Source organism: Dromiciops gliroides, chromosome 1 (assembly GCF_019393635.1).
Source record: "Dromiciops gliroides isolate mDroGli1 chromosome 1, mDroGli1.pri, whole genome shotgun sequence".
Taxonomy (NCBI): Eukaryota; Metazoa; Chordata; class Mammalia; order Microbiotheria; family Microbiotheriidae; genus Dromiciops; species Dromiciops gliroides.
Window position 1 is genome coordinate 759,145,320 of NC_057861.1, and position 25,788 is coordinate 759,171,107.

Consider the following 25,788-nt stretch of genomic DNA (forward strand, 5'->3'; position numbering starts at 1 on the left):
AACACTGATGGACGACGCATGCATTGTCTCATTTGGTTGTCTCGACAGCCCTGCCTCCCCATCCCCCAAGTCCACAGCTTGAGTCTCAGTTCCTGGGCATGTGCCATGGCTGCCGATCATGTATCTTGGAAGAATCTCCAGGCCTTGCTGGCTCCACGGAGGATGCGGCCAGTGACCCATGAGGATGCCCGGAATAAGAGCCCCAAAGGATGTTTGACCATGGCCAGAGCAGGAGGGGGACTGTTTATTGAGTGAGAGAGGGCTGTCTCAGCGTCATTCCGACCCCCACAAGAAGACGGCATCTGGAACCTTGAAGTTGGTGGGTGCGTATGAACGAGAGCCTTCCACCCAGACAAGTGTCCCCTACATCAGCAGAGGGAGTTAGCACACAACACATCATGGATCCATGGAGAAATTCCTTTCGTGGTTCCTGAATGGCCAAGCAGCACATCTTATACTCCTAAGTTCTCCGCAGCGGCAGAGGGAAAAGGAGGGGGAAAGTGTTTGGGGTTTGCAAGGTGAGGACGCCTCCCAGGTGAAAGGGTAGATCCTCGAGCTCCGAGCTCGTGGCCAGTTGGCAGTTGGGTTGGTCGTGTCTGGCCTTCTTGGAAATGACCTGCCACACTTCCCAATGGTTCTTTTCCTCCCAGGCCTAGAAGCAGATGTTGGCACAAGCACCCACTGTGTCTCTTGCAAGCCTGACTTCTGAGTGTGGCTTCCCTGTGGTGTCTGCTGACTTCCTTGTGTGATTTATGAGGCCCCTCTGTGACACAGGGTCTCTAAGCCATGAACAGCTGCTGTTCGTGCAGATTTCTGGGGTCCCAAGTCTCCTTCCCTGGGATGAAGATGGGCCCCCTTAGCTTTCTGAAGCTGTCTGTGGGCAGGTCTGAGTTATAGAGTCCACAAGGAGAGCTGAGGACTGTGCTCTCTTCTCATAGACATCCAGGCTGCTAGAGGGGTGGGATTCGAGCTGTATGGAAAACAGACCCAGGACAGCTGTGAGCAGCCCAGGAGAGGATGAGGAAGGGGAGGGAGAGGGGGAAAGCTCCTAAACTACTCAGACCAGCCTGTGGTGAAGAGCCTTGCCCCAGGAATGGGGACTCAACACCGACCTGCCCCCAGGTAGGCTTCTGCTGTGGTCACTGACAAAGCCAGCCCCCCATTTGTCAGTGCCCCCCACCCCCTGCCATCTGGCTCCTGCCACTGCTGGCTTTGGGAAGCCTTGGTGTTTTATCATTTTTCTCTCTCCTGCCTGAGGCTCAGAGCCAGAACATTGAGAAGATCAGACTGGGTAGTGAAAATGTCAGGTGTGATGCCTGGTTCAAGAACTCAGTTTCCCAAGTCCAAGGTGGGGGTCACAAAGGTGGGGGCTCCTGGGCAGCAGGCTCAGTATGAATCAAAGGGGTCTGCCGTGGGCTTGAGCCTGTCTCTGGCACATATGGGCTGCGTGGCCCTGGCCAAGTCTCCAGCTTTCTAAGGCTGCGTCAGAAAAAGCGTCACTGACCCGTCCTGACAAAGGCACTTCCCATACTAGTGAGGTCCAGGTCCAGCCCTGTCTCTGTCCTCGTGCCTAAGACAGTGCTGAGTGCTTAGTAATGCCAGTTACTGCACTTGGTGGGTGATCTGGAGGATGGGTCAGGGCCAGGAGGCTGAGTCTCTGCAGGACCCAGGCAAGCTTGGCCTGAGGAAGATGAGGACTCAGGAGCTGTATGTGAAGGACCTTGTGGGGAGGAGGGGAGCGCAGAGCAGTGGGGGACGTCCCCAAGGGGCGGGGCGCTCCTGCCCCAAGCTGTGGTGCCTCACCGCACGGAGCACTGGGAGAATTGAGTTTTCAGGAGAGGTCCCCGGGGGCCAGTCCCGGCCCCTGCCCCTTGCTCTGGGCTCAGACAGTTGGATTCCGAAGCCTCAGCCCCGCCCGGGACGGTGTCTGGCTCTCTTTCTGATCCTCCCCCTGTTGGGGGGGGGCACCTCTCCTGCTCCTGCTCCTGCTCCCCATCTTTCCTCTTGTGTGGTTAACGCTGTGCTTTGCGGTCGCTAGAGGGGGCTCCTGCCACACGCATGTGGAACGCGGATGGACGTAGCCTCCTAGCCGGGCCTGGGTATGCTGGAGGGCAGGACCAGAGAAGCCGGGCTGGGCCAGATGGGGAGGGGTCTGGGGTCTCTCGCCGGCCTTCCTCTTGGTTCTCAGGCGCTTGACTGCCTGACATCTCGCTAGGAGACGCGCCGTTCTTTGGTTACAGGACACAGTAAATGTCACCCTGGGTGAACGGCAGCTCACTGTCCCTGGGTGAGAGGCTAGGAGGATCCTGGAAGCGGTACCGTCTAACTCCTCATGTTATAGATGAAGAAACTGAGGCACAGAGGCCGTACGATCATAGACCCGGAGTTGGAGGGGAGCTTACAGTCCGTCCAACCCCTCATTTCAGAGGGGGAAACTGAGGCCCGGGGTGGGGCTTCAGAGGCGGAATCCCTGCTCTTTCCCCTGAATGTCGCCAGCGCCTATGAGCTCCTTTGCGGAGGCCAGACTGGGACAGCCGGGGTCCCAACAGGAACGAGGACATGGGGGCCGGGCTGGGGCCTCCTCAGGGCGGCATCTCTGCGGAGGCCATGCTGGTTGGAGGCCGCCCGAATAGACGGCGGCTTCCAGCCGAAGGCCGTGTGCTGAGGCCGGGCCGGAGGTCTGGTACCCCGGGCGCTGGGAGGCCGGGGACCCCATCAGAGTGTATTTGTTGAGTCACAGCCGAGTGCCCGGCCTTGCACCGGGTGGGGAAGGGGGGGGGGATTTCAGAGGCACACACGAAACAGCCCCTGTCCGGGACAACAGGCACATAACTAGGTTTGAGCTCACTGCGGAGGGGGCAGGGCCAGGGAAGGCCCCTCCAAGGGGGGCTGGCGCTGGGCCTTGAAGGGAAGTGAGGCGAGGATGGAGTGCGCTACCAGCAGTGGCACGGGGTAGGGGTGGGGGGTGTTCAGTCGGCCTCCGCCTTTAAGTGCCATTTAAATGAGACTTATTGGAGGTGGTGGGGGTCAGAGGGGAGCCAGAGAGAGCCTCCAGAGCCCGTGGCCTCCCCCGTGGCCCCAGCTCACATAACCAGCACAGTCACACTCAGAATTACAATCGCACTGATCCTCCGAGGGGGAGGGGAGGTTCTCATTCTCGTTCTGGAGCTGGGCTCTTTTTTATGAGATATTTTATTTTTTCCATTACATGTAAAGATAGTTCTCAACTTTTGTTTATACATGCTTTACAATTTCAGATTTTTCTCCCTCCCTCCCCTCCCTCCCCCCTCCCCTAGACAGCAGGTAATCTGATATAGGTTATATCTATATATATCTATACATATACATATAGATATATATATACACACACATATATATACACATAATAACATTAATCCTATTTCTGCATTAATCCTGTTACAAGAGAAAGAATCAGAGCAGTGATGCAAAACCTCAAAATAGAAAAAAAAAAAAACAACTGCACCCAAAACAAAAGAAATAATATGGTTCAATCAGCATCTATAGTCCACAGTTCTTTCTTTCTTTTTTTTTCTTGGATTTGGAGATCCTCTTCTATCATGAGTTCCCTGGAACTCTTCTGTACCATTGCATTGGTGAGAAGAATATAGTCCATCACAGTAGGTCAACACTCAATGTTGATGATACTGTGTACAATGTTCTTCTGGTTCTGCTCATCTCACTCATCATCAGCTCACGTAAGACCCTCCAGGTTTCTCTGAACTCTTCCTGCTCATCATTTCTTACAGCACAATAGTATTCCATTGTATTCATATACCACAACTTGTCCAGCCATTCCCCAATTGATGGGCACCCCCTCAACTTCCAATTCCTTGCTACCACATAAAGAGCAGCTATAAATATTTTTGTACATGTGGGTCCCTTTCCCCCTTCCATGATTTCTTTGGGCAAAAGACAGCTGGGCTCTTTTTAATTATTAATAATCAATACTTTATACTAGATAGAATTATGTGGTAGAGACAAAAGCACCGTCATTCCCATTTTATAGACATGTCATTAATATTATATGGGGACGTTATTCTATATTCCACCTATTACATATAATCATGATTATATATCAGTAATGAAGCACCGTTATTCCCATTTTCTATTTGTGTCATTCATATTATACATATTATCATGTTTAATTCTATCTAATAGACATTCATATCCCACTGTATAATGATATATTAATAACAATAAAAGGTGTGATTCCCATTTTATAAATACCTGAGCTGAAGGCTAGAAAAGGGAAAAACTTGCCCCATGTGACAGTGTTAGGACTATCTTAGGGGAACTTAACCGGGGGGGTCTACATGCCCCTGCTCTGCTCTGCCACCGAATCAATGATGTCCCCTTCCAGCCCTTCCCGAAGCTTAGTTCCAAGGGCTCCGGAGCTGTCCATTTGCCCATTTGCTCACAGCCTGGCTGGACTCTCAAGGGGGTGATCCATGTCCACAGCCCAGCTAGCCCGCACTTTTACTCTGATTGGGCTGGTTGGGAGCAGAACCTAATGTGAGCAGGGGCATTGTGGACAAGTCGAAAGCCTGTCAGCCCTGACCAATAGGAAAGGGACAGCGTCTGTATACTGTGGTTCCTCGAAGCCACCCCCGGGGGGATTTGATGGAGCCTGTGCTCACTCCTCCCCCGAATCTCCATCCTCCCCACAATTCCCAGAAGCTCACGTGAAGTGGACTCTTCTGGAAGGTCCTTGGGGAAAAGCGGGCTTAGAAAGGAGGGTGAGAGTGACCATAGCTGGGGACAGTCTTGTGGCCGAGTCTTCTTGTCTCTCTCGGCTCCTGGGGACCATTCCTGACCCAGTGGGAAGCAGGGATGCTTCTGCCAACGTCCCTCCCCGGGCCTCCCTGACCTGAGCGGTCAGCGATGGTCTCCGCCTGCTTCTCGTTTCTGCTTCTGACTTTCCATGACTGCCTTGGTCTGCCCTGTGGTCCCGGTGGGGATGGCTCTTCTCCACGCACACTTTCCCCACCAGATTACCAGAGTTTAAGAAAAGAACGCCAGGTCAGCATTAAGTACCTGAATATGTTGGCCTTCAAACCATCAGCTATAGCCTCCATTGAGGGAGGCAAGGGGGTGCAGTGGGGTACAAGTGGGGTCAAAAACACCTCTGGTGCCTAAACCTGCATGACCTTGGGAAGAGAAGGAAGATGGGAGGAGAGACCAGCATTTATTAACTGCCTACTGTGTACCCCGTGCTAAGCACTTTACGTTTGATTGACTGTGTGACAGTTCTGATCTACTCTGATGATGTTGTCCCCCAAGCACTTCCACTGAGGCCCCAGAATTCCCTTCGGGGGCTGAGCTTCACATTTCTTAGCCCTGTGTCTGTCTTCATGTATAACCTTCTGGAGAACTGGGAACGGGCGCTTCTGATGGGGTTTTGTGTGCATCGTTTCTGTAGCCAGATTTTAAGTAGTTTGCCAGCTGGCTGACACCAGAGGGCACTCACTGCTTAGCCACCAACCTCCTCCTTCCTTTCCATTGTTGTTCAATGTGCTCTCTGAAATTAGGCTGCTGGCTGGTGCTTACAGGGAGTGAGGCTGCCAGGACCATCATCCTTAATTACACCAGCTGTCGGGGACCACTCTGGCTCTCAGCACATGAATACTAGTCCTAGCTCAGTGTTCAAGATACATGGCGGTCCAAGGAGAGGTCCCTGACCACCCTCCTCTGCTCTGCCCTGTCCCTGCTGAGAACACTGTGTTCAGGCTGCTCGGGCTGGTCCGTGGATGTTTTGGAGTGTAAAGATCTGACCACGTCACTCTCATCCTGGAGCATCTATGGCTCCCTTTTCCCTCGGTTGGGCATTTAAAATTCCACACAGTCTTTCCCACAACCCAACCTGCCAGACCCTGCCTTGGCAATTGGCAAAATGTACTAGGTTGAATGCATGAGCAGCCACAAACGGGAGTGGATCCCAGCCTGGAAGGATGTCTCTGGTGGAGAGTCGTCGCTGACCTCCAGGATGCTTAGGGTGTTTTATGGGAGGCAAAGCCTAGTCTTGCCAAGAGGTGAACAGCAAATGGTCCAAACCGAAGGCAGGAGAATCCAGTGAAAAGTCCTGTGCTTGAGTTAAAAAGCAATCCACTGCACAAGGAGAGGACAGGGCAGGCAGCACTTGACGACAGCTCAAGACCCACAAGCAAAGGGTTTTCTGTGGCCTTTAAGCCCAACGTGAGCCAAGGATGTGATACGGAAGCCAGAAGACCAGCCCGGCAGAACCCAAAGTAGCGGGATCCTGGGCTGAGTTGAAGGAGAGAGCTCGTGTACACAGGGCCTAGGCTCTCCACCTTCGTCACTCACCGCTCCATGCTCTTTGCTCTGAGGAATCTGGCGCGTTAAACACTTGGTTTGGCCACAGGAAGGAGAAGGCAGAGAATGGTCCAGCTCAGTGTCTCCAGTGGTCTTTTGTGTGGTGTTCTTTGTACATTCAAGGTCTCACTGGTGTCGAGGTTGGTGCATTCTTGGAATAGGAAAGTTCTGCGAGGAGCGAGATTATTGACAAATGCCTTTATCTTTGGTGACCTATGATACCCTAAATGTCATGGTGTGTCCCTGCTGTGCCAAAGGAGGCAGGTGCTGCCGCCTCTGTGCCCGCCCTGGTCTGCTGCCCCTGGAAGCTGTACCTTTGTGCTTGTTAAAGGTACTGATGGGTGCAGAAAAATTGGGCCTCTCTGCCCTGGGGCCCAGGTGTGAGGGAGGAGAGACGCCCTTCCTGGAAGTGAGAGGGAAGCAGGCTGGCCTTGAAAATAAAGAGGGTTCTGGATTCGAATCCCAGCCCTCTTGCTTTCTACTTTACTGGGCTCTCACTTTCTTGGAATGTTGAAAAAGAAGGTGGCTTGGTCAGATGACTGCTAGGACTCTAGAATTGTGAAACATGCCCCTCCCACAGTGGGGACAGTTTTGTGGATACATGGGGTCTGAGCTCCAAAGAGCTGATTCAAGGACAAAGCCTCAGAAATAAATGTTGGGGCCTCCCAGCAGATGGATCATGGTCTCGCACTCGCTCGGCATCTGCCTTCCTACCTTGCTGGACAGGCTTTGGAGCAGGAGGGGGAGGATGGGAGCTCTCAGTGTCTGGGGCTGGGGGCTGAGTTCCCTGCTGTGTGTGTGTGGGGGGGGCTGCTTATGGGGCCAGTCCCTGCCCCCCAGGCCTCAAAGCCAAGAGTATTCCCTGTGAGCGTAAATAAGATCTGATGGGGGCAGGGAGGGGGGGGAATTCTCTCTCCCTCTCTCTCTCTCTCTCTTTTACACACACACACACACACACACACACACACACACACACACACACACACACGCACCCATTTCTGGAGCACCTTTCCAGGGACAATGTCATTGCCACTGCAGAGAAGCAGGGCCGCATTACTGCCTAGGATGCAAAGTCGAGTGAGGACATTGCGTTCTGATAAGTGGCCAATTTCCAAGGCCCATTTTTATTAGTATTCTAAAGCTAACATTAGAAAGCGTCAGATGAAGGCCCAGCCTGGCCTTTCTCTCTTGAGAGCCCCCCCCCCCATTGTGCTCCCCCCTCCTCCACTGTCCCTGAGTAACTTCTCTCTTCTCTCTGGCACTTTGGACGCCCGGGAAGGGGGAAGCAGGTGCCAGGCCACCAAGTCATTCTGCCAGGACAGATCTCTCCTCTTGTCTTCTTCCAGCCAAGAGAACATTCTCTCATTCCTCTTCCCCCACCCCAAGCCCGACCTTCTTCTGTCCCCATCAGGAACATGGCAGGAGGCTGGGGCACCGATGCCTGGAGGGGCAGGTAACTTCATCTGATGCTGGCTCTGTTCTCCAGCCTGGTGGCCAGGCTCAGGCAGAACCCAGAAAGGACAAGGTTGGGGCCCCTCCAGGCTCCCACCGACCAGACCTGAGGACTGGGGGAGGACCGCACCCACCACAAGCTGCTTTCTGGCCTCTCCCTTTTCTCCTTCACTTGGACACAAGATTTGTTCGCATTCCTGGAGCCCTGGAGGGAAGGACACGGCTTTCCTTAGCGAGTCGAGCTGCTCATTCTAGTCTGTTGTGTAGGAGGTATTTTTGCTGGATTTGTCCCTTTGGTCTTAAGTCAGAATTTCCCTGTGGGTAGCCAAGTAGTACAGTGGTTAGGAAGACATGGGTTTGAAATCTGACCTCAGAACCCTGCTGGCTCTGTGAGCCTCCTCAAAAGTCACCTGACTGCTCTCAGCCTCAGTTTCTTCATCTGCAAAATGGGGGTAATTACAGCCCCTGCTTACGGAAATCTGTTTTGCATGATTTCTCATGTATAATAGGTATCATTTCTTGCCTTTTCAATAGGGGGGAGAAGGGCTGGGGGGCGGGAATTTGGAACTCTTAATTTAAAAAGGGAATGTTAAAGAAAATAGTGGCTACCTCCCAGGTTAGGGGGCTCAAAGAAGATAATATGGGCAAGAGCTTCACAAACCATCGAATGCTCCGTAAATGCTACTCTTATAGTGGTGGTATAACCCACTTTGCCGATGAGCAGACTGAGACTCAGACCTTCCTAGGGCCAAGCAAGCAGTGTCAGCCATGTTAGCCAGGCAGGATCCTTAGACCCATCGTGGGGCCAGGTTGGAGCCAGAGGACCCGGGTTCAAATGCTGCTTCTGCCACTTTGGGTATCTGTGACTTGGGCGGGGGGGCCGGGGGGGGGGGTCAGCCCCATCTGCCTCTAGATCCATGAGCCTGTGAGGTCCTAGCAAGGATACCTCATGAGCAAGTGGAGAAGAGAGGGCGAGGAAGGGAGAAAGGAAGGAGAGAGGCAGGCTGTTGACAGTGAGACAGGACTGGCCACACAGAGGCGGGTCTGATTTCTATCTGGGGCTTCTTGGACCGGGCTCAAAGACAGCCAGAGACAGAGGTCTTTTAGCCTTCAAGCTCCAGACCTGCCTAAAAGAGGCTATGAGTGCGCGTGTGCGTGTGCGTGTGCGTGTGCGTGTGCGTGTGCGTGTGTGTGTGTGCGCGCGTGTGTGTGTGTGTGTGTGTGTGTGTGTGTGTGTGTGTGTGTGTGTGTGTGTGTGTGAGAGTCCAGTTCAGTTCTCGGCCTCCATCCATGCCTTTGTGCTGTAGAGGTCACCCTGGCTCTGAGGCCGGGACACTGGCCACCACGTCTTGGCAGGGTCCATAGCTGAACAGCCTTAGAGGATGGCTTTGCCTCCCACCAGGCTCAGCCGGCCTGGCATCTTGAAGGCTGGCCACACGGTGATCAGCTATTTTTCCAGGACAAACCCAGAGCCAGGGAGCGGTTTCCCAGGCCTTGGCCAGATGGCTCCAGACCACAGAGCCTTGGCTCTAGACACTGCTTTCAGATCTTGCCCTGCTGCTGGGGCAGAGGCTCAGCAGCCATTGAAGCTGCCTCCTCTGGCATCTTGGGGCCAGTCAGATTTCTGCTGAGCCAAGTCTGTATCTTTCCTTCATGGTGGCCGTGGAGGTCACCCCGGACACACTCTCATCTCGGGGGCACCCTCTTTCTCCTCTCTGAGGCCTGGCCGGGTTCAGGAAGCCCTGTGCCTAGCTCGGGGTGACAGTCCAGGGAGCTGAGCCGCTGTGATGTTTGAAGCCAGGCCACCCGGCCGTCAGAGCCCTGGGGAGCTGACCCTCTCCCATCTCATGCTCTGAGCATTTGGATGTATTTTCAGGGGACTCGTTGAGGACCCTTGTGTTGACTGTGGAGACAGATTTCTCCAAGAAAAGAGGCAAGAATGGAAAGCTTTCTGGGCTTGGTGCTCAGATTCTCAATTTGTGCATGATGGACTGCGCTGCCCAGATGCCCGGCTGGGTGGTCACTGATCACTCTGTCTCAAACAAAACGCATTACCGATCAGGTAGTCAATCAACAGGCAGTTGTTAAGCACCTAATGTGCACCAGATGCCACACCCAAAGGCTCTGGGGCACAAGGAAAACAGGCCTTGCTCCCAAGGGACCTGCTAAGTCCAAGGGGAACGGGGCCTCCTCTGCCATGGTGGAGGGATCGTCCTCACAGGGAGCTCCCCTCGAATCACGGATTCTTCATGTGCTTCGGTATTCCTGAAGCTCCAATGAGTTTTAAACGTTGCCTTTTGTTTTATGTACATCATATTCTGTTATGAATACTCACCTCCTCCTGTCCCCTAACCAGTTAGCTTTTTCTCATACAAGCATTTATTCAGCAAAGACTGTGCCTTGCAGTGCATGCAACACTCTATGCCCACAGACCCCGGCTTCTCCACTGAAGGGAGGGAGGTACCTCTTGTCTTGTCTAGGGCCAGTCTTGGTCATTGTGATCATGGAAGGGGGCGGGGGGGGGGGGTTAGAAGCAGTATGGTCTGCAGCACACAAATGCTGAATAGACTTCATTCTGTTGGAGGCCTTATTGATTTGGGGTAACAGAGAATTGACTTCTCCCTGAAGTGGCACTTAAGGAAATAGTCCGGAGATGAGAGAGGTAGCTGGGAGCCACTTCAGGCTCCTGCAGCCCAGCCCCTCGTTTTGCAGATGAGGTTACTAAGACCCAGTGAGTGGATGCTCCTTGCCTGGGGTGACGCAGGTGGGGAATGGAGGGCTGGGGGCTCTGTAGTGCTCTGTCTGCTCCTCCTATGCCCCTGCCTTGCTGGCCCACCCAAGCACTGTCCCAGAGCCATGCTGGAGGGAGGGGAGGGGGACTCCCTGTGTCTCCACAGCCCCAAAGCGGATCCTCCAAGTGGCCTGGGGACGACGATGAGCTTCACTCCGTGCCCCTCTCTAGAGATCGGCTATCGGTGTGTCCCTCATGTCCCTGGCTCTGCCTGAACTGTGTGCTGGGGGCTCACTGGGCAAGGCCCTTGGCCCGCTCCTCCCTCAATGAAGCCCTTCTCTCTGCTTCCAGGAGGTCCTGGAAGGGAGGCTTTAAAAACGACCTTTTCTGCTTGGGAAGTGGGAGCCTGAAGGAGGCAGGTGTTCAGTGAGGAGAGACCTGATTGTCCTGTCAGTCTGGGCTGGGATACTTCTTGTCCTCCCTGGAAAGGGCATCGTGGAGGCACTGGGTGGAGATGTCCAAGCAGTGGACAGGGCGCTGGTCTGGAGTCAGGAAGACCTGAGTTCAAATTCAGTCTCAGACACTTAGTGTGTGACCCTGGGCAAGTCACTTCACCACTGTCTGTCTTAGTTTCCTCAATTGTACTATGGGAAGCATGCGAGCACCTTCCTTACAGGGCAAGTGAAGATGCTTAGCCCCTCCATCCCAAGGCTAGCCCCCCTGCCCTGTCCTCCTTTTAGCTTCCTAAACTTGGGAAGGACCCTAATCCTTCCCTTGAGGGGCTTGAGAGGAGGGAGCAGCTACTCTTTTGGGGCCAGAGCTTTCCAATGTGGCTGACACTTTTCAATCATCCCAAGATCAGAGGGAGCCTTGGGCGAGCCCATACTTAATGGCTACATGGGTGTTCCTGGAGGCAGGTGCATCCTCTGTGTCACCCTCTGGCTGAAACAAGACTGGCCCTGTGACCTTCGGTCAAGGGGGGCCACCACCTCGCCTTCCTCGTTGAGGTGGCTGTCTGGCTGGAAGGGAGCATGAGAAGGCCTCTTGATGTCGCGGTGCTAGGGCCTGGGGAGCCGGGGCTGAGTGGGGAGGCTCTTTGTACAACAGGCTGGTGAATGGAGGGGACAGATTCCTGTGGACGCCGAAGCTTTTTGTCCCCCTTAAACTCGCTGCACATTCCCAGGGTCTGTTCCAGGAGGATCCCTCTGTAGTCGATTGAAACCCCCTTGTTCCTCACCCTTATTTGCAATGCATTCACCCAAAACATGTCCTTCAGAACGGATCTCTGCTGGGCTTCTCCAGTATTTCTCAGCCTTCTGCATTCTTCAGAATCTCTCTTTCTTCTCTTTGACAAGGAGCCGGGTCCAGGAAGAGATCCAGTCATTAGCCTCTCTAAATGCTCATGTGCATATTTGGGAGGCTGAGGCTGCTCTTGATGGGAGCAAATATGGCTTTCCATAATGCATGAGGGTAAAAGTCCTCTGCATTGGCATTACATCCTATTAGACCCAGCTTAGTGGCCATCTTCAATGTTGGGGAACGGGGGCCGGGCTTTCTCCTGGGGTGCCCCGTCCTCCCTGCCCTACGGAGGAGTTCTTAGAGAGCCTTGCAGCTGAGGGAGGGGAGGGCAGACCCCCAATTCTCAGGAGGCGAGGACCCCACTTTATGACCGCTGGCTCTGCACTGCAGAGGGGAGCTGGAAGGCATCGAGTTTGGTTTCCTCCAAACCAAGGGATGCCCGGTGCTAGTGCTCTCCCGCTGGGGAGAGGCAGAACAAGTGTTTCTATAGTGCCTACTACGCGATGGGCACTCTGCCAAGCACTTTGCGATTATCGTTGCATTCAGTTCTTACAACAACCTTTGAGGAAGGGTCATATCCTCATTCTGCAGTTGAGACAGGTGACTTGGCCAAGGCCATAGAGCTAAGACTTGTCTGAGGCTGGATTTGAACTCCAGGCCTGCTCTCCCCACTGAATCATCGGCTGCCTCCACACTCACTATTGATCGTCTCCAGTTTATCCGGTCTACACCTTGTTTGTACAAAGTTGTTTGCTTGTTGTCAACCCCATCGGACTCAGTCGTCCTGGCTTTTATCTGGGTGATATGAGTGAGACCAGGAGGATCTCGGCATGCCCCATTTGTACTCATTGCCGGGGGTGGTAGATGGTTGGATTTCCCAGAATTCCAGGACCGATGCAGACTTCGGAAAATCGCCCTGGCTTCCCAGCAGACTCTTCTCGGCCTCATCTGTGTAACCTGCTTCACAAAATGTTGTCTGCCGGGCACAAACGGTGGCAGGTGCTTCTATTACCCGGTGGAGTTCCGTGCCAGTGCTTTCCCGTAGCAACATTTTTTAAAAGCACCGTCTGAATGCGCAGTGTTTCATTTGTATCTTCCTTATTTCTGGGACGTGGAACACGGCACCTGGCCTCTTGTAGCTGATTAAGAAATGCTTGTTGATTGATTTCTCTGCTGGCAATGTGAGAGATCAAAGAAAGCCTTCATCAAGCGCTAAGTGCTTGGGCTTGAAAGACAGGCAAGAGGCCCTGTCCTGGACGAGCTCACAGTCTAATGGGAGGAGAAAGCAGCCTTATGGGGGAGGGTGGGTTCCTGCTGCAGAGAGAATGACCACATGTTCTTTGGGGGGCATGGACAGAGCACATCTCACTCACTTATTCCATGTTTCCTGGGAACCTCCTCCATGCAAGGCAGTCGATAAAAAGATGTGATTCTCGATAGAAATATCGTTACAGCTCTGGCCGTGGATACAGCTAGAGAGGTGGGCTGGAGGCTGTGGTTTCTTTTGGGTCCAGAGGCCTGGTGGCCAGTGGCCATCAGCGGCGACCTCATGCCTGGCAATCTTATGAGTTACTGGGGTGGGTGGCAAGGAGGACCCTGAGGGCTTCTAGTAGTTCACAAAATCACAGCATAAGACGTGGAAGGTGGTCCGGCCTGACCCATCTATGAAAAGAATATCCCGGACAGCAGAGCTGACCATGCTTCCTACCTGGGGCACCCAGACAAGTCCACTCCCCTCACTGGGCTTCCCGGCCGTCATGGGACCCAATGAGAGGACAGACTCCTGTGTTTTGTAAACCCTACGTCACCGTCTGAGCAATAGCTATGCTAATAATGATCAATAACAACGACGATTATTATTATTAAGGTGTGTGTGTAAGCAAAGCACCTGTTGCAGACGAAGTTCACCTGAGGGATCCCCCAGTGTCTTTCCCTGTAAATGAATGAACTTTGGACTTGGCTTTGGAGTCAGAGGACCTGAGTTCTAATCCCACCTCTATTGCTCACTACTTCTGTGACCTTGAGCAAGTCACTTTGCACATCTATAAGATGAGGGTATTGGGAGTGGGGGGGGGGTCATTAATGAGGCATTAATGAGAGTTGGAGGAGCCCCCAGAGGCTGTGGGCCAATCTGTAGCTGACTAAGGATGCTTATACCTATCCCCTTCCCAAGGTGGGCCATTAGCCTCTGTTTGAAGGCCTCCAGTGATGGGGAGGGAGCCTCCTGTCCCCTGTAGCACCCTCTTCCACTCTGGGAAGGGCTGCATTTGTTAGGATGTTTATCTTTCTGTAAAACCTGAATCTCTCTCTTTGTTCCATCTGCCCATCCCTGTTGATTAGTCCCCTTTCTTCTCCACAATCCTTCAGACTCTGGAAGACCCCCCTCCCTCCCCAATCCTTTCTCTTCTCCAGGCTGCCTGGAGACACAGAGAGGACCGGGAGCGCCACCTGCCCCCTAAAACAAAATCCCACGTTCTTAGCAATGGCTTTCTCCAGCTTCTGCCTGGCCACAAATGAAGAAGCTTCACATCCCTCGGGAGTCACATTTGCAGTGGCCCCAGAGGCCATGGTAAGACACACCCGGTACAAGGAGAGGCATAAACGCCTCTTGGACGTCCCTGCCAAAAAGAAGGACCGGTTGTGTAGCTTGTGTAATGAGAGCCGGGCGCCAGCAGCCAACGACAGCATTTCACTGGTTCCCTTGGACAAAGATGACTCGAGACGACAGCCTCCGGAGGGGAGGCGATCCCAGAACGATTTTCACCTCACAGTTTCTGGAGCGTGGACCGGGCCAAGCAGAACCATAGCCTGAGGCAGAATGAGCACACAGCAAAACCCAGCAAGGGATCCGGGCATGAGATGCCGGGCGCTGGCCAGAGTTTTCCGCTGCTTTTCTCTCTTTCCTTAATGGGTTGGCACCACTTCCCTGAAAGTCAAACGCACGTCCTTGAACAAGAGAAACTGCCGTCCTCTGTAGCTGGGGGGAAGAGCTGTCCAAGATGATTCACTGAGGAACGCTTCTGCGTGAAGTTACAAATGGTGCTTTGAAGGCCGGACCGAGGATGCGGACATCATGGTGGGAGGAAGGAACACTCCAAGCAATTCATCAAAGCTCTTGCAGTTCCCATTTCAAGCAGGTAGAAGAACAGCCCAAAAGGGGAAAAAAGAAAAAAAAAAACCCAAACCCTAAAACACGAAAGAAAAATAAATCTGCGCCTCTGACATCTCATAAACAACCAAAGACGGGCAGCGAGGCCGCTCCCGGGTCTCGGAGGATCTTCTGGCTCTCGGTACAGGCCGAAGCGCTTGGCCACTCGTGACCACAATCTACCGCCCAAAGCGGGTTCCATCGTAGATATTTTGACAATCTCACAAAGAAGTGGGAGATGCCGGGGCTGATGCTGTCCGCCCCCTGGCTCCTGTGCCTTCAGTACAAAAGCTCCCTACTCAGCCTCTGGGCACTCTTCACAACTTGCTATTGGTGATTCAAGGCAACTTTCTATCTGACTTCTGTATAGTCAGAACCCATTAGAGAGGGAGAAAACACCGCCTGGGGGTGCGGCAGATGGGGAGTTCAAATCCGGTCTCAGACCCTTACTAGCTGCGTGACCCTGGCCAAATCACTTAATTTCCTCATCTGTAAAATGAGGACAGTAATACCACCTCCCTGGCAGGGTTTTTGAGAGGCTCCATTGAGATAATGATTGTAAAGAGCCTAGCTCGGTGACCGGCACATAGTAGGTGCTGTAGAAATGCTACGGTTATAATTGGATTGTTGTAAGAGCTGAAGTTCTGGGAAGCCAGGAGGTCATTAGAAAGGAACAACAAGGGACAGCTAGGTGGCGCAGTGGATAAAGCACCGGCCCTGGATTCAGGAGTACCTGAGTTAAAATCCGGCCCCAGACACTTGACACTTACTAGCTGTGTGACCCTGGGCAAGTCACTTAACCTCCATTGCCCCGCAAAACAAAAAACAAAAAACAAAAAAAAAGAAAGGAACAACATTCTTATAGTTCCTCTTTTTCTTGCCTGAAGCAAGTACATAGATTGAGTCTGCCCTAGAAAATGGTGCCTCTCTCTGCATTTTATGTCTCTAAAAAAACGCCATTCTGCAGGCTGATCTGTCCAGGGAAGCGTCGGGGCTAGTTGATAATTAACCAGGCGCTTCTTCAAAGAGACTCTGTGAAATTAGATTATCTAGTTTTCTGGCTGGAAGGGAAATTAAAATAGGATGCTGCGTTGTTTTTCTGCCTTTGCCTTAATCAAGCCCTGCTCCGGGTGTCTCATTGTGGCAAGCCGTTTATGCTCCAGATCTCAGTACCCGGGCCTGTCTCTTTTCCGTCACTGACCCTCGTGGACGGGGAGTCTCTGAAGCCACAGAGTCTCTTCTCCCCGGGTTAGGGCGGGAGCATCTAACCATCATTTAGTCCTTTCAAGTAGCTCAAATCTATTTAGCTTTGTCTCTTTCTCCTGGCTTCTGTTTTTTCTTTCAGAAATTCTACTGACTTGCGGTTCTTTGAACAGGAATACTTGGAAAATCATCAATTTACTTTGGGGTTCATCTTTTTCCCCTATTTTCTTTCCTTTCTCATATTAACTGCACACTCCTATATAATTCTGAATGGGGTTCCTTGGTATATAATAGTCTCCTGCTAGTGGTATTTTTTCTTTGACAAAGAAGATCTGGAGTTTGGTAATCACATTTCCGGGAGTATTAAATGCGGAGTTTCTTTCAGGTTCTTTTAATTCACCTGCAGGCTCCAGTAGTTCTGGGCAGTTTTCTTCTATGATTTCTCAGAATGTGTGTGCAAGCTCTTTGTTTAATTACACTTTCATGGAGAACACAATGATTTTGAAGTCATCAGTACTTGTTTCCTAGTTTAGTGCTTTTCGAGAGCAACTGTAGTTGTTTTCTTCCCATTTTTCAGTCTTCTGATTTTGCTTTTATATGTCTTTTATAGCATTGCATTTTTTAGTTCTTTTTCCACCGTGCTGGGTTTTGTTTTTTCCAGTGTCTAATGCTTTGGTGAGGTTTTCCAGTTTCTATTCTAAATTTTTTTATTATCCATCCACATTTCCCTTTAAAGGTCTACTTTGACAGTTTGTCTTTTCCTTGTTTTATTTTAGCAGGTTTTCTATTTACTCTTTTTTTTGCATTATTTGGATTTTTTTGTTTTGTTTTTTCTCCATTTCCTCTTAGTCTATAAGACCAATATGGTCTCTTTTCTAATGTTCTGCTCAGAATTTGGGAAGAATAGCTAGTGTGGGAGAGTCTGGAACACTGAATTTGGGGTGAAGGTGGACATCCCAATCCAGCCTCCGATGGCTGCGGATTACTGGGCTGTCTCTGTGCCTCAGTTTCCTTATCTTACAGAGGAGTTGGACTTGACAGTCTCTAAAGCTCTGTCAGCTCCTGGACCCTGATGCTGTTGTCTTCTGACCTGGAACTCCATCCCAGGCTCGTCTTAAACAAGCAGATTTTACCCCTTTGACTGTACTTTCTCATTTTTTCAGTCTCTGTTTCCATCAGCTTTTCTTCACGTTCTGTTTGCCTCTGCAGTGGCTAGAATGAGTGAGTCCTTCCTTGCCACGGGGTGGCACTGGACACTGGCTGGCCGCCACGAAGAGCGCTCAGTCCTCAGCCCCTTCCTTTCCAGGCTGGTCTGATGGAGGGTCTCTCCCCTCTAGTGCATCTCTTCCTGTGTATGACTTATCTCCTCTGCTAGAGTGTAAGCTCTTTGAGGATAAGGACTTAGCCCTTTTTGTCTTCCTCTATTGTTGAAACAGCATACTCTGTGCACAGTAGGCACCCTGATTGTTTATGTGATCGCCCAGGATCGATTCAATTGTAGTCCAGCCTGTAGAGTAGAGCTTGAGATTCCCTTAACATAAGAATAAGCCCCCCAGGATTCTGGGGGTGTCCTCCAGAAGGAGCCCCACCTCCCAGGGGGTGCTCTCGAGAGGAGGCCCCAGGGAGACAGTGGGTTTCCTGAAGCTGAGCCAGTTCACCTGGGCCACCTTTTGAAGGTAGGGAGCACCATGTCTCTGTGCAAGGCTGCTGACACGTCACCCCCCTTATCTTCCCACAGAACCACGTGAACCCAGCCATGGACTTCACCCAGACTCCCCCGGGAATGTTGGCCCTGGACAATATGCTGTACTTTGCCAAACACCACCAAGATGCGTATATCCGGGTAAGTGCCTGGCCCCTTCCCCTTCCCTGAGTTTCCTGTGAACGTGGTCTGGGAGATTTGAGAAACTGTCCTCAGAACCAGGAATTCAGAGATTTGGGTCAGAAATCTTTTTGCTGCTTATTCCTCAGTTATTCCTCAGAATAAAGAGAGTGCTTCTGGTGTCCGCAGGTTGAATAGAGTTGACTTAAGTCAAATACTAGTTATTAACCATATTACTAAAGCTATACTGATTACCTCCTGTTAAGGCTAAAATTCTAGCTAAACTGTCTAAAATATCTAATGAGTGGTCGCCAATAAATTATAAGCTTTAGCAAGAGTTAGACTTTTAAGCATTTATTAAGAATTTGGTAAAGAGAGAGAGAAAGGCCTAGATTCCTATCTATTAAAGGGAGAGCGCATTTCTAGCTCCCTTCTCCGCCAGAGTCCAGAGGAAAGAGAGCAAGACTCAGCGCCAGTCTCCTCCTTCCTCCTCCCACTAGCCCGCGTCAGGAAGTGACGCCAAAGAAAAGACTCCTGGTCTTGCCCTCAAAGACCTTCGCTTCATGGGTGAAACTCTTCTACAGTAAGTCTCCAGCAGGTGGCGTCATTCCAATCGTTACACTCCTCTGTGTGAGGGGCAGCCTGGAAACAGAAGTGTTCCTGATTTGGGGAAGTTTCCTTTCTTGCATGATCTTGTCATGGTCCTTTTTCTCTTCGTCTCCATGAGAAAGAGCCCGGTGACTGGTTCTTGATAGTTGGCTATGTGGAAACTGGGATCTCTCCATTTCTCCTGATGGATGTTGGGAAGCAGAATTCTTGAGAGACCTGTGTCCAATGGGCTCTTCCCAATGGGCCTTTGCAGCCCCCAAGCAGGTGCTTGGTTCACGGTCTCCAGCCCAGGCAGACCCCACCTTCTAGTGATCCCTGTGATGCTCTCGAGTCACGCCCATCACACCCACATGCCGCTCTTACGCAGACACTGTGGGTGAGCCTGGTGTGGGGCCTGGCAGCTCCTCCCCTAGCCCGCACACCCCTCCTCTGAGCCCCTTCCTCCAGGGCATCTCTGGCTCTCAGGAACAGCCAGACCCTGAAGCTCCAGAGGAGGCCGATGGTGGGCAGAGCTGAGCCGGCCTCAGGATGTGCTCGTGTGGCTGCTCCTATCGCACTCTGAAGGCAACTCTGGAAGAGTAAGACTCGGCCCCTCCTGCGCTAAGAGTGAAGGAAGAGTTCAGCAGGGACCCTCCGTCCCAAGGAGCACCTGGCAAAGGAAGCTTGTTTTGTTGTGGTGCCTTGTGCAACAGCTGGGTGGCACAGTGGATAGAGCATGGGTCTGGAGTGGGGAGGCCCTGGATTCAAATCCAGCCTCAGGCACTGACTAGCTGTGTGACCCTGGGCAAGTCACTTCACCCCTTTTGCCTTCGTTTCTTCATCTGTAAAATGAGCAACCCACTCCAGAGAGTCAGACGCAACACCAACAGTAAGAAGTTCAATTCGAAGTCTTGGAGGGCAGGGCTCAGTCCGATCCCCTTGCAGCCTCCACAGGCTCTAGGTTAGATTTGGCACAGGAACTAGTGGAGTGGATGCTCCCTGAGGGAAGGGCTGGTTTTCCTTCCCTCTTCCTCCATCCCCTCCCCTGCCCCCCAGAACTGTGATTTCATTGGTTTGTTTAGAACTCCTTTGAAGGATTTCCCTGAGGCCACCAGACCAGGTGTCCTTGGCGCCTAGGCCCCCTCTAACCCCAGGCCCTCACTGCAGAAACTTTCGATACTGTGGTGTCAATCAGCACCTATGAATCGACTAGGGACAGTGTTTTTCCTGAAGGGCCCCAGAGATGAGTCACCCGGATGTGGGGCCCAGGAGCCCTTCTTCCCAAGTACATGGGAAGCAAATGTTTCCAGTAGGAAGCAAGGACCTGACCACACACTCCGTGTACTTCCCTGCAGGGGGCCTGGTGTCCCTCCCCACCCTGCTCTCCTGGACAGGCAGCGAGTCAGGAAAAGAAAATGGGATCAGACCTCGCTGCTGATATTGGGCCTCCGATGGGTCCTTGAGCACAGCTGCAGGAGGGCTCTCCATGTGCCCAGGGCTGTGCATCGACCCCTGCTGTGGACCTGAAATGAGAAATCCGTGCCCAGAATGCTGCTGGGGGAGGGGGCAGAGGCTTTGCACACGCCAAAGGGGAAATTGGCAGTGTCCCAAGCACCATAATTACAGGCCAGTTCAGAGCATGTAATTAAAGTTAATGACGAAGTAAATGATGGGAATAAAGCTTGGTGGCAGATCATTTTTTGTGCTCCTGCCACCAACACATTCTCTCCTCCCCCGTCCCCGAAATCTGGCCAGAGGCAGCTGTCAGGCTCCCCCCATCATTCATTCATTCATTCATTCATTCATTCATTCATTCATTCATTCATTCATTTCTTATTTGCCCCTCCATTTATCCTCCTATTTGTTCATTTATTTATTCATTTATAGGTTTATTTATCTGTAGGTTTATTTGCCTGGCTATCTGTTTGTTCACTTAATTGTTCTCTATTCATCCTCCTTCCTGTTCATTTGTTCATTTATCTCTAGGTCTCTCATTCTTTATTAGGTGAGGTTATCTGCTGCTTGGGATTCGAAGGCCAGGTCAGTTTGCAGGCACAAGAACCTGAGTCTTCTGGGGCCTGGACATGGGTTTGTTGTTTGTCCAAGAGAATTGAGAAAACCATCCAGCGGCTTCTGTGTGTGGTGGGGTCTCCTTGGCCAAGGCCCAGGGCTGCAGGGATGATCTTATTCCTTGCTGTCACCAGCCTAGAGGGGGAATCAGCCTTGCAGGAGAGTCTTAGCCCTAGCCAGCAGGATGGTACTGAGACCACGGGGTCGGGGGTATCAAAGACCCCACTTCTCACCACTAGCATCAAGCCCCGGGCCTCTGGAGAAGAAGCCTGTGAACAGACCGCACGAGCCAGATTTTATCTGTGCTGGTCTGGCCTCCCATGCCACCCCCCCCCACCCCCGGCACTTCCTGGCTGGGCAACTCTGAATTCTCAGCCTCTTAGGCAGTGTAGACGCTCAATCCTCATTCCTTAAATTCTTCAGTGTGAGTCTTCTCAGCCTAAAAAGCCCAGAGGTGATGATCTGTCTACAAGAGCCTGGGGAGTGAGTGTGTAAGAGCGATGGGAGCGAGGAGAGCTGAAGGAGCTGCCCTTTGGCACCCCCTCCTCACACTGGCTACAACTGGGTGACTTCTGGGAGGCTGAGCAACAGCAAAACCCCAAATCTACAGTTTTCTGGAGAGGACCTGGAGGAAGTCAGAGACCCAGGAGTACTGGGATTTGCACCCCACTTCTGACCCTGGGCAATCACCTGACCTCTCCTGGCCCCTCGAAATTCTGCAGGACCCTACAGAGGGCCCACTCTGCCTCCAAGGAAGTCCCCCACCCCCATTGATAGAGCTCAAGAATGCATTTCTGCCGAGCCTCTTCGGCCCGATGATGGGCCTGTTACCAGGAGCCGGCCTGTCTTGGGAAGAGAGGATGTCATGAGGACCATTCTTTAACTTGCTTCTCAGTGGGCTCTGAATGCTGAGCCTCCTGTAGCGGTGCTGGATCCAGCTTCACTCAGCTCATCAGTTTTGCCTTTATCTCCCTGCCCTCTCCCAAGCACCCCTGCCTCTTGTGCAGCCTCAGTGAGCAGCTGGGGGGAGGGAGGGGGACTGTGGAGCCCCTCCTGTGATCCCCCCCCCCCCCAAACAACCCCCCACCCTCTCCCGCTGAGAGCCATGTTTAGTGAAGGAAGAAAGGTCTCAGCCTGTGGACATGTAGAGGAAGTCAAATGCTCAGCTTGTTAGTTATGGGTCTTAAGAAAAATCACTCCCTGCTGGCTCAGAAGCCTTTGGGCAGAGGGAGAGGAGGTTGAAGGGTGAGTGACACCCGAACCCCAGCGCTCTTCACAAGCAGGATCTCCCTCCATCCCTGTCTCTCTGTGTCTCTCTCCATCATCCTCCCCCCCCCCCACACACACACACCCTGTCTATCTGTCTGTCTCTTGGTCTCTGTCTCGATCATCTGTATCTCTGTTTCATTTCCCACCAGTCCCTTTACCCCAACTCACACATTCTCTACTTCATCACATGTTCAATTAGACTCGTGGCTTCAGGCTCTGTCCTCTGGGGCCAAGCAGAACAGGTCAAGTTGCCTTCCCTGGGACGGCCTTTGAAACAGGTGAAGACAAGTATTTGCATTTCCTCCAGTCAGTTTTCCCTTCTCTAGTTAAGCATCCTTAACAAGTACAAATGGAGCATGAGTCAATGGTGGCACAATTTTACCCAAGTAAATGTGGTGATAGGAGGCTGAGAGCTCAGGGGAAATGGAGTCATCCCCTCAGGACGCTTATCATTCAGTCAATGGCCAGACTCCACCTAGATGCCTGTATGAGGCACTATCTACAAGTACTCTATCTACATTTTTGGGGGGGGGGGCTGAGGCAATTGGGGTTAAGTGACTTGCCCAAGGTCACGCAGCTAGTAAGTGTCAAGTGTCTGAGGCCGGATTTGAACACAGGTCCTCCTGACTCTGGGGTCAGTGTTCTATCCACTGCACCACCTAGCTGTTCCCACCCCCCCCTCAAAGTACTCTAATAGCACTGCTAGAGGACTGAACCAGAAGGATGCTGTACATTTATTAAACACCCACTGTATACAAGATGCTGTGTGAGATGTCAGCGTTCACTTTGGCAGCACATATGCCCTGCCACCTGCTCCCCACCCTACCCCCCATTCCTGAAATGCTCCCTCCCTTCCCCTTCTTCTAAGAATTCCTGGCCTCCTTTGAGAGGCTGCTCTAGTCTCCCCATCTGCAGGAGGCCCTTCCTGTTCCCCGGCTCCTTCCTACAGAGTTCTCCTCCATTTACTGTTTATCCCTTGTATTCACCTCATTATGTATGCATTGTCCCCCCACCCCGGGTTGTCAGCTCCTCAGGCAGGACTGTTTATGCCTCCCTTTGTATCCCTGACATAGTGTTAGGGTTCAAGTGGGCTCTGATTCTGACTAACCCTGATTCCAGGCCCAGGGTGTATTAGGCACACAGCAAGTGCTTAATAAATGTGTGTTGAGAGATTGAAGGGACCCATTTGGGGAGGGACAGGTTTAGAGCTTTGCTCAGTTATTTTATGTTAATTTATTGGGGGAGCTTTTATTTTTAGAGACCAAGCTAAGTCAGCTTAGAGGCCATTGATTGGTACCAGCTTTCAATGACCCTGACACAAGCTGTTGTCATTCAGTCATTTCAGTTGTGTCCACTCTCCTTGACACCATTTGCTGTTGTTGTTTGTAAAGATTCTGGCGTGGTTTGCCATTTCCTTCTCCAACCCATTTTACAGATAAGCAAACTGAGGCAAATGGGATGAAGTGTCTGAGGCCAGATTTCAACTCTGGAAGTTGAGTCTTCCTGCCTCCAGGCCCGGGATCTGTGCACTATGGCGCCCCCTAGCGGCCCAGGCAGGAGAAGAAGCGGTACATACTTGATCTCCCGTTGGTGTATACCGCATGCTGGGCTGAATCACACATTCGGGGTGCTCTAGGTTTGTGGGGGCTTGTTCTCCCCCCAGAACCTGAGACCCACGAGAGACTTCGAAGAAGACCCTGCCTTTGGGCGCCCTTTTGCCTCTGCTGGGTGTGGCTCGTTCCATAATCGCAAAGTGCGTTGTAGACATGTTCCTGTCTTGAATTAAGGAAGAAAAGGACCCTCTCTTGCCCAGCTGGGGACGAGCTCCCCTCGCCCTGCCGGTCATAGGGGGCTTGCGCCCCACCCCTTACAGAACGTCACCCACGTGGCTCTGATGGGGGCGCCTGGCTGCCAGAAGGACCCCCGGTTGGGTGCTTGAGTTCCCTCCCGGAGGTAAACAGCGGAAGATGGATGGGCCGCCAAAGAACAGACCCAGTGGCCATCTGAGGCTGATTTCCATATTGATTACTGCCATTAGCATTTTGTTTCTTGCCTGCTAATAAAACGTCATCCCGGAATGTATCTCCAGCCCGGATTGGCCTGAATGCACAGATATCCATATTCTCATCTCCCGTTAATGTAAGGCGAAATGCAGCCAAGGGGGCCCGGGGGTCGCCCGCGGGGCCCAGGGAGCCCCGCCCCCTTCTGCGCCCCGGGCTGCAGCTTTTTGGAGATGGGCTCCCGGGTGTCGCTTTGGAGAGGGATGCACGGAAATTCACAGAGCCGCATAGCTGCGGCTTCGGGTCTCTTGGAGGAGAGTGTCACCAGTGGAAGCCAGTGGTGACAGCATCTTGTGACAGGGCGGGGGCCACAGCCTGGAGGGAAGGGAGGGCATCGCAGCAGAGCGGCCCGGTCCCCGAAGGTGTAAAACCTTCTTCTTCTGGGAAGAACTCATAGGACAGAATGCTGGCATCACCTCCCCCCCACCTCTTCCTCTGCCTTCTTACTCCCCCTCCTGCCCCCATCTTCCTCTTCTTCCCCCCTCTGCCCTCCATCTTCCTCTTCTTCCTCCCCCTCCTACCCTCCATCTTCCTCCCCCTCCTCTGCCTTCTGTCTTCCTCTTCTTCCCCCCTCTGCCCTCCATCTTCCTCTTCTTCCTCCCCCTCCTACCCTCCATCTTCCTCCCCCTCCTCTGCCTTCTGTCTTCCTCTTCTTCCCCCCTCTGCCCTCCTTCTTCCTCTTCTTCCTCCCCCTCCTGCCCTCCATCTTCCTCTTCTTCTCCCCTCTGCCCTCCATCTTCCTCTTCTTCCTCCCCCCTCCCCTCCCTCTTCCCCTCTGGCCTCCTCACATCTCTTTACTTCAAAGCTCTCCATTCTTACACCGTTTCCTCATTTGGGATCCTGCCCCTATCACCGGTGCTTGTATGCCTCCCATTTCATGGTCCATTTGGGTCAGTAATGGCTCCTGGGCATAGCAAGGACACATCTAAGCCATGTGCTTCTTTTTCCTGTTCAGTCACTGTGGGGAACAAGGGGTTTTGCGTTAATGCAGAGGCTCCATTTCCCCCGGAGCACAATCTCGCCCCACCTGTCCCCTTTCCCACAGCTGTCCACGGCCCCACGGAAGATGGCATCCTAGGATGGGAAAACCCACCGCCATAAAAGATGGCTCCTAATACAGAGGGCAGAGAGAATTACAAGCAGGGTCTTCCTTGCGAGGCCCGACTGTGCCCATGCTCTGTGGGTGCTGAAGGCCCCTGAGGCCATACCCCAAGCCTGAGCTCCTTGAAGGGAGATGCCGCTCTGGGGTCCTGGTGCCCAGCACGTCTCCCTGCCCCCTCTCCTCTGGGGCACAGAGTGCAGCCCTAGGCCTCATCTCAGCCTCGAGCCCCCATCGAGCCCTCTGTCTCTCCCCACAGATCGTCCTTGAGAACAGCAGCCGAGAAGACAAGCACGAGTGTCCCTTTGGCCGCAGCAGCATCGAGCTGACCAAGATGCTCTGTGAGATCCTCAAAGTGGGAGAGCTGCGTGAGTCCACCTGGGAGACCCCCGTGTGTGGGGGCAGGGGGCGGGGGGGGGGGGGAGAAGGCAGTGGCTTTGGCCCTCAGCCCTTTGCTGCCGATCAGCCCTGAGGTCAGAGGGCTGTCGTCCACTCTGGAGCTACTGATGGCCGTGGGGTGTGCTCAGTGTAGCCATGCTGGGGCAGGGTCCCATCATCCTAGAGGAGAGGGCAGAAGCATTCTGAGATAACTCATGCCCATGGATAGCCAAGGTTCAGTGGAGTCAGGTCCTGGCTGCTTTGGGGGATGCGTGGAAATCCTGGATGGGAAATAGGCAGGCCCAGAGAAGGTCAGAG

General features: G+C 52.7%; 1 protein-coding gene across 7 annotated transcripts in view; it reads left to right on the forward strand.

Annotated features, from left to right (window-relative positions):
- ELMO1 (engulfment and cell motility 1) overlaps positions 1–25,788 on the forward strand; it is a 376,252-nt gene that overhangs the window by 163,957 nt on the left and 186,507 nt on the right. For all 7 annotated transcript variants that reach the window (XM_043975135.1, XM_043975136.1, XM_043975137.1 and 4 more), the window contains 2 exons: positions 17,923–18,027; positions 25,352–25,460. In XM_043975135.1, the coding sequence (XP_043831070.1) occupies positions 17,923–18,027; positions 25,352–25,460 (214 nt within the window). The remainder of the gene's footprint in view (positions 1–17,922; positions 18,028–25,351; positions 25,461–25,788) is intronic.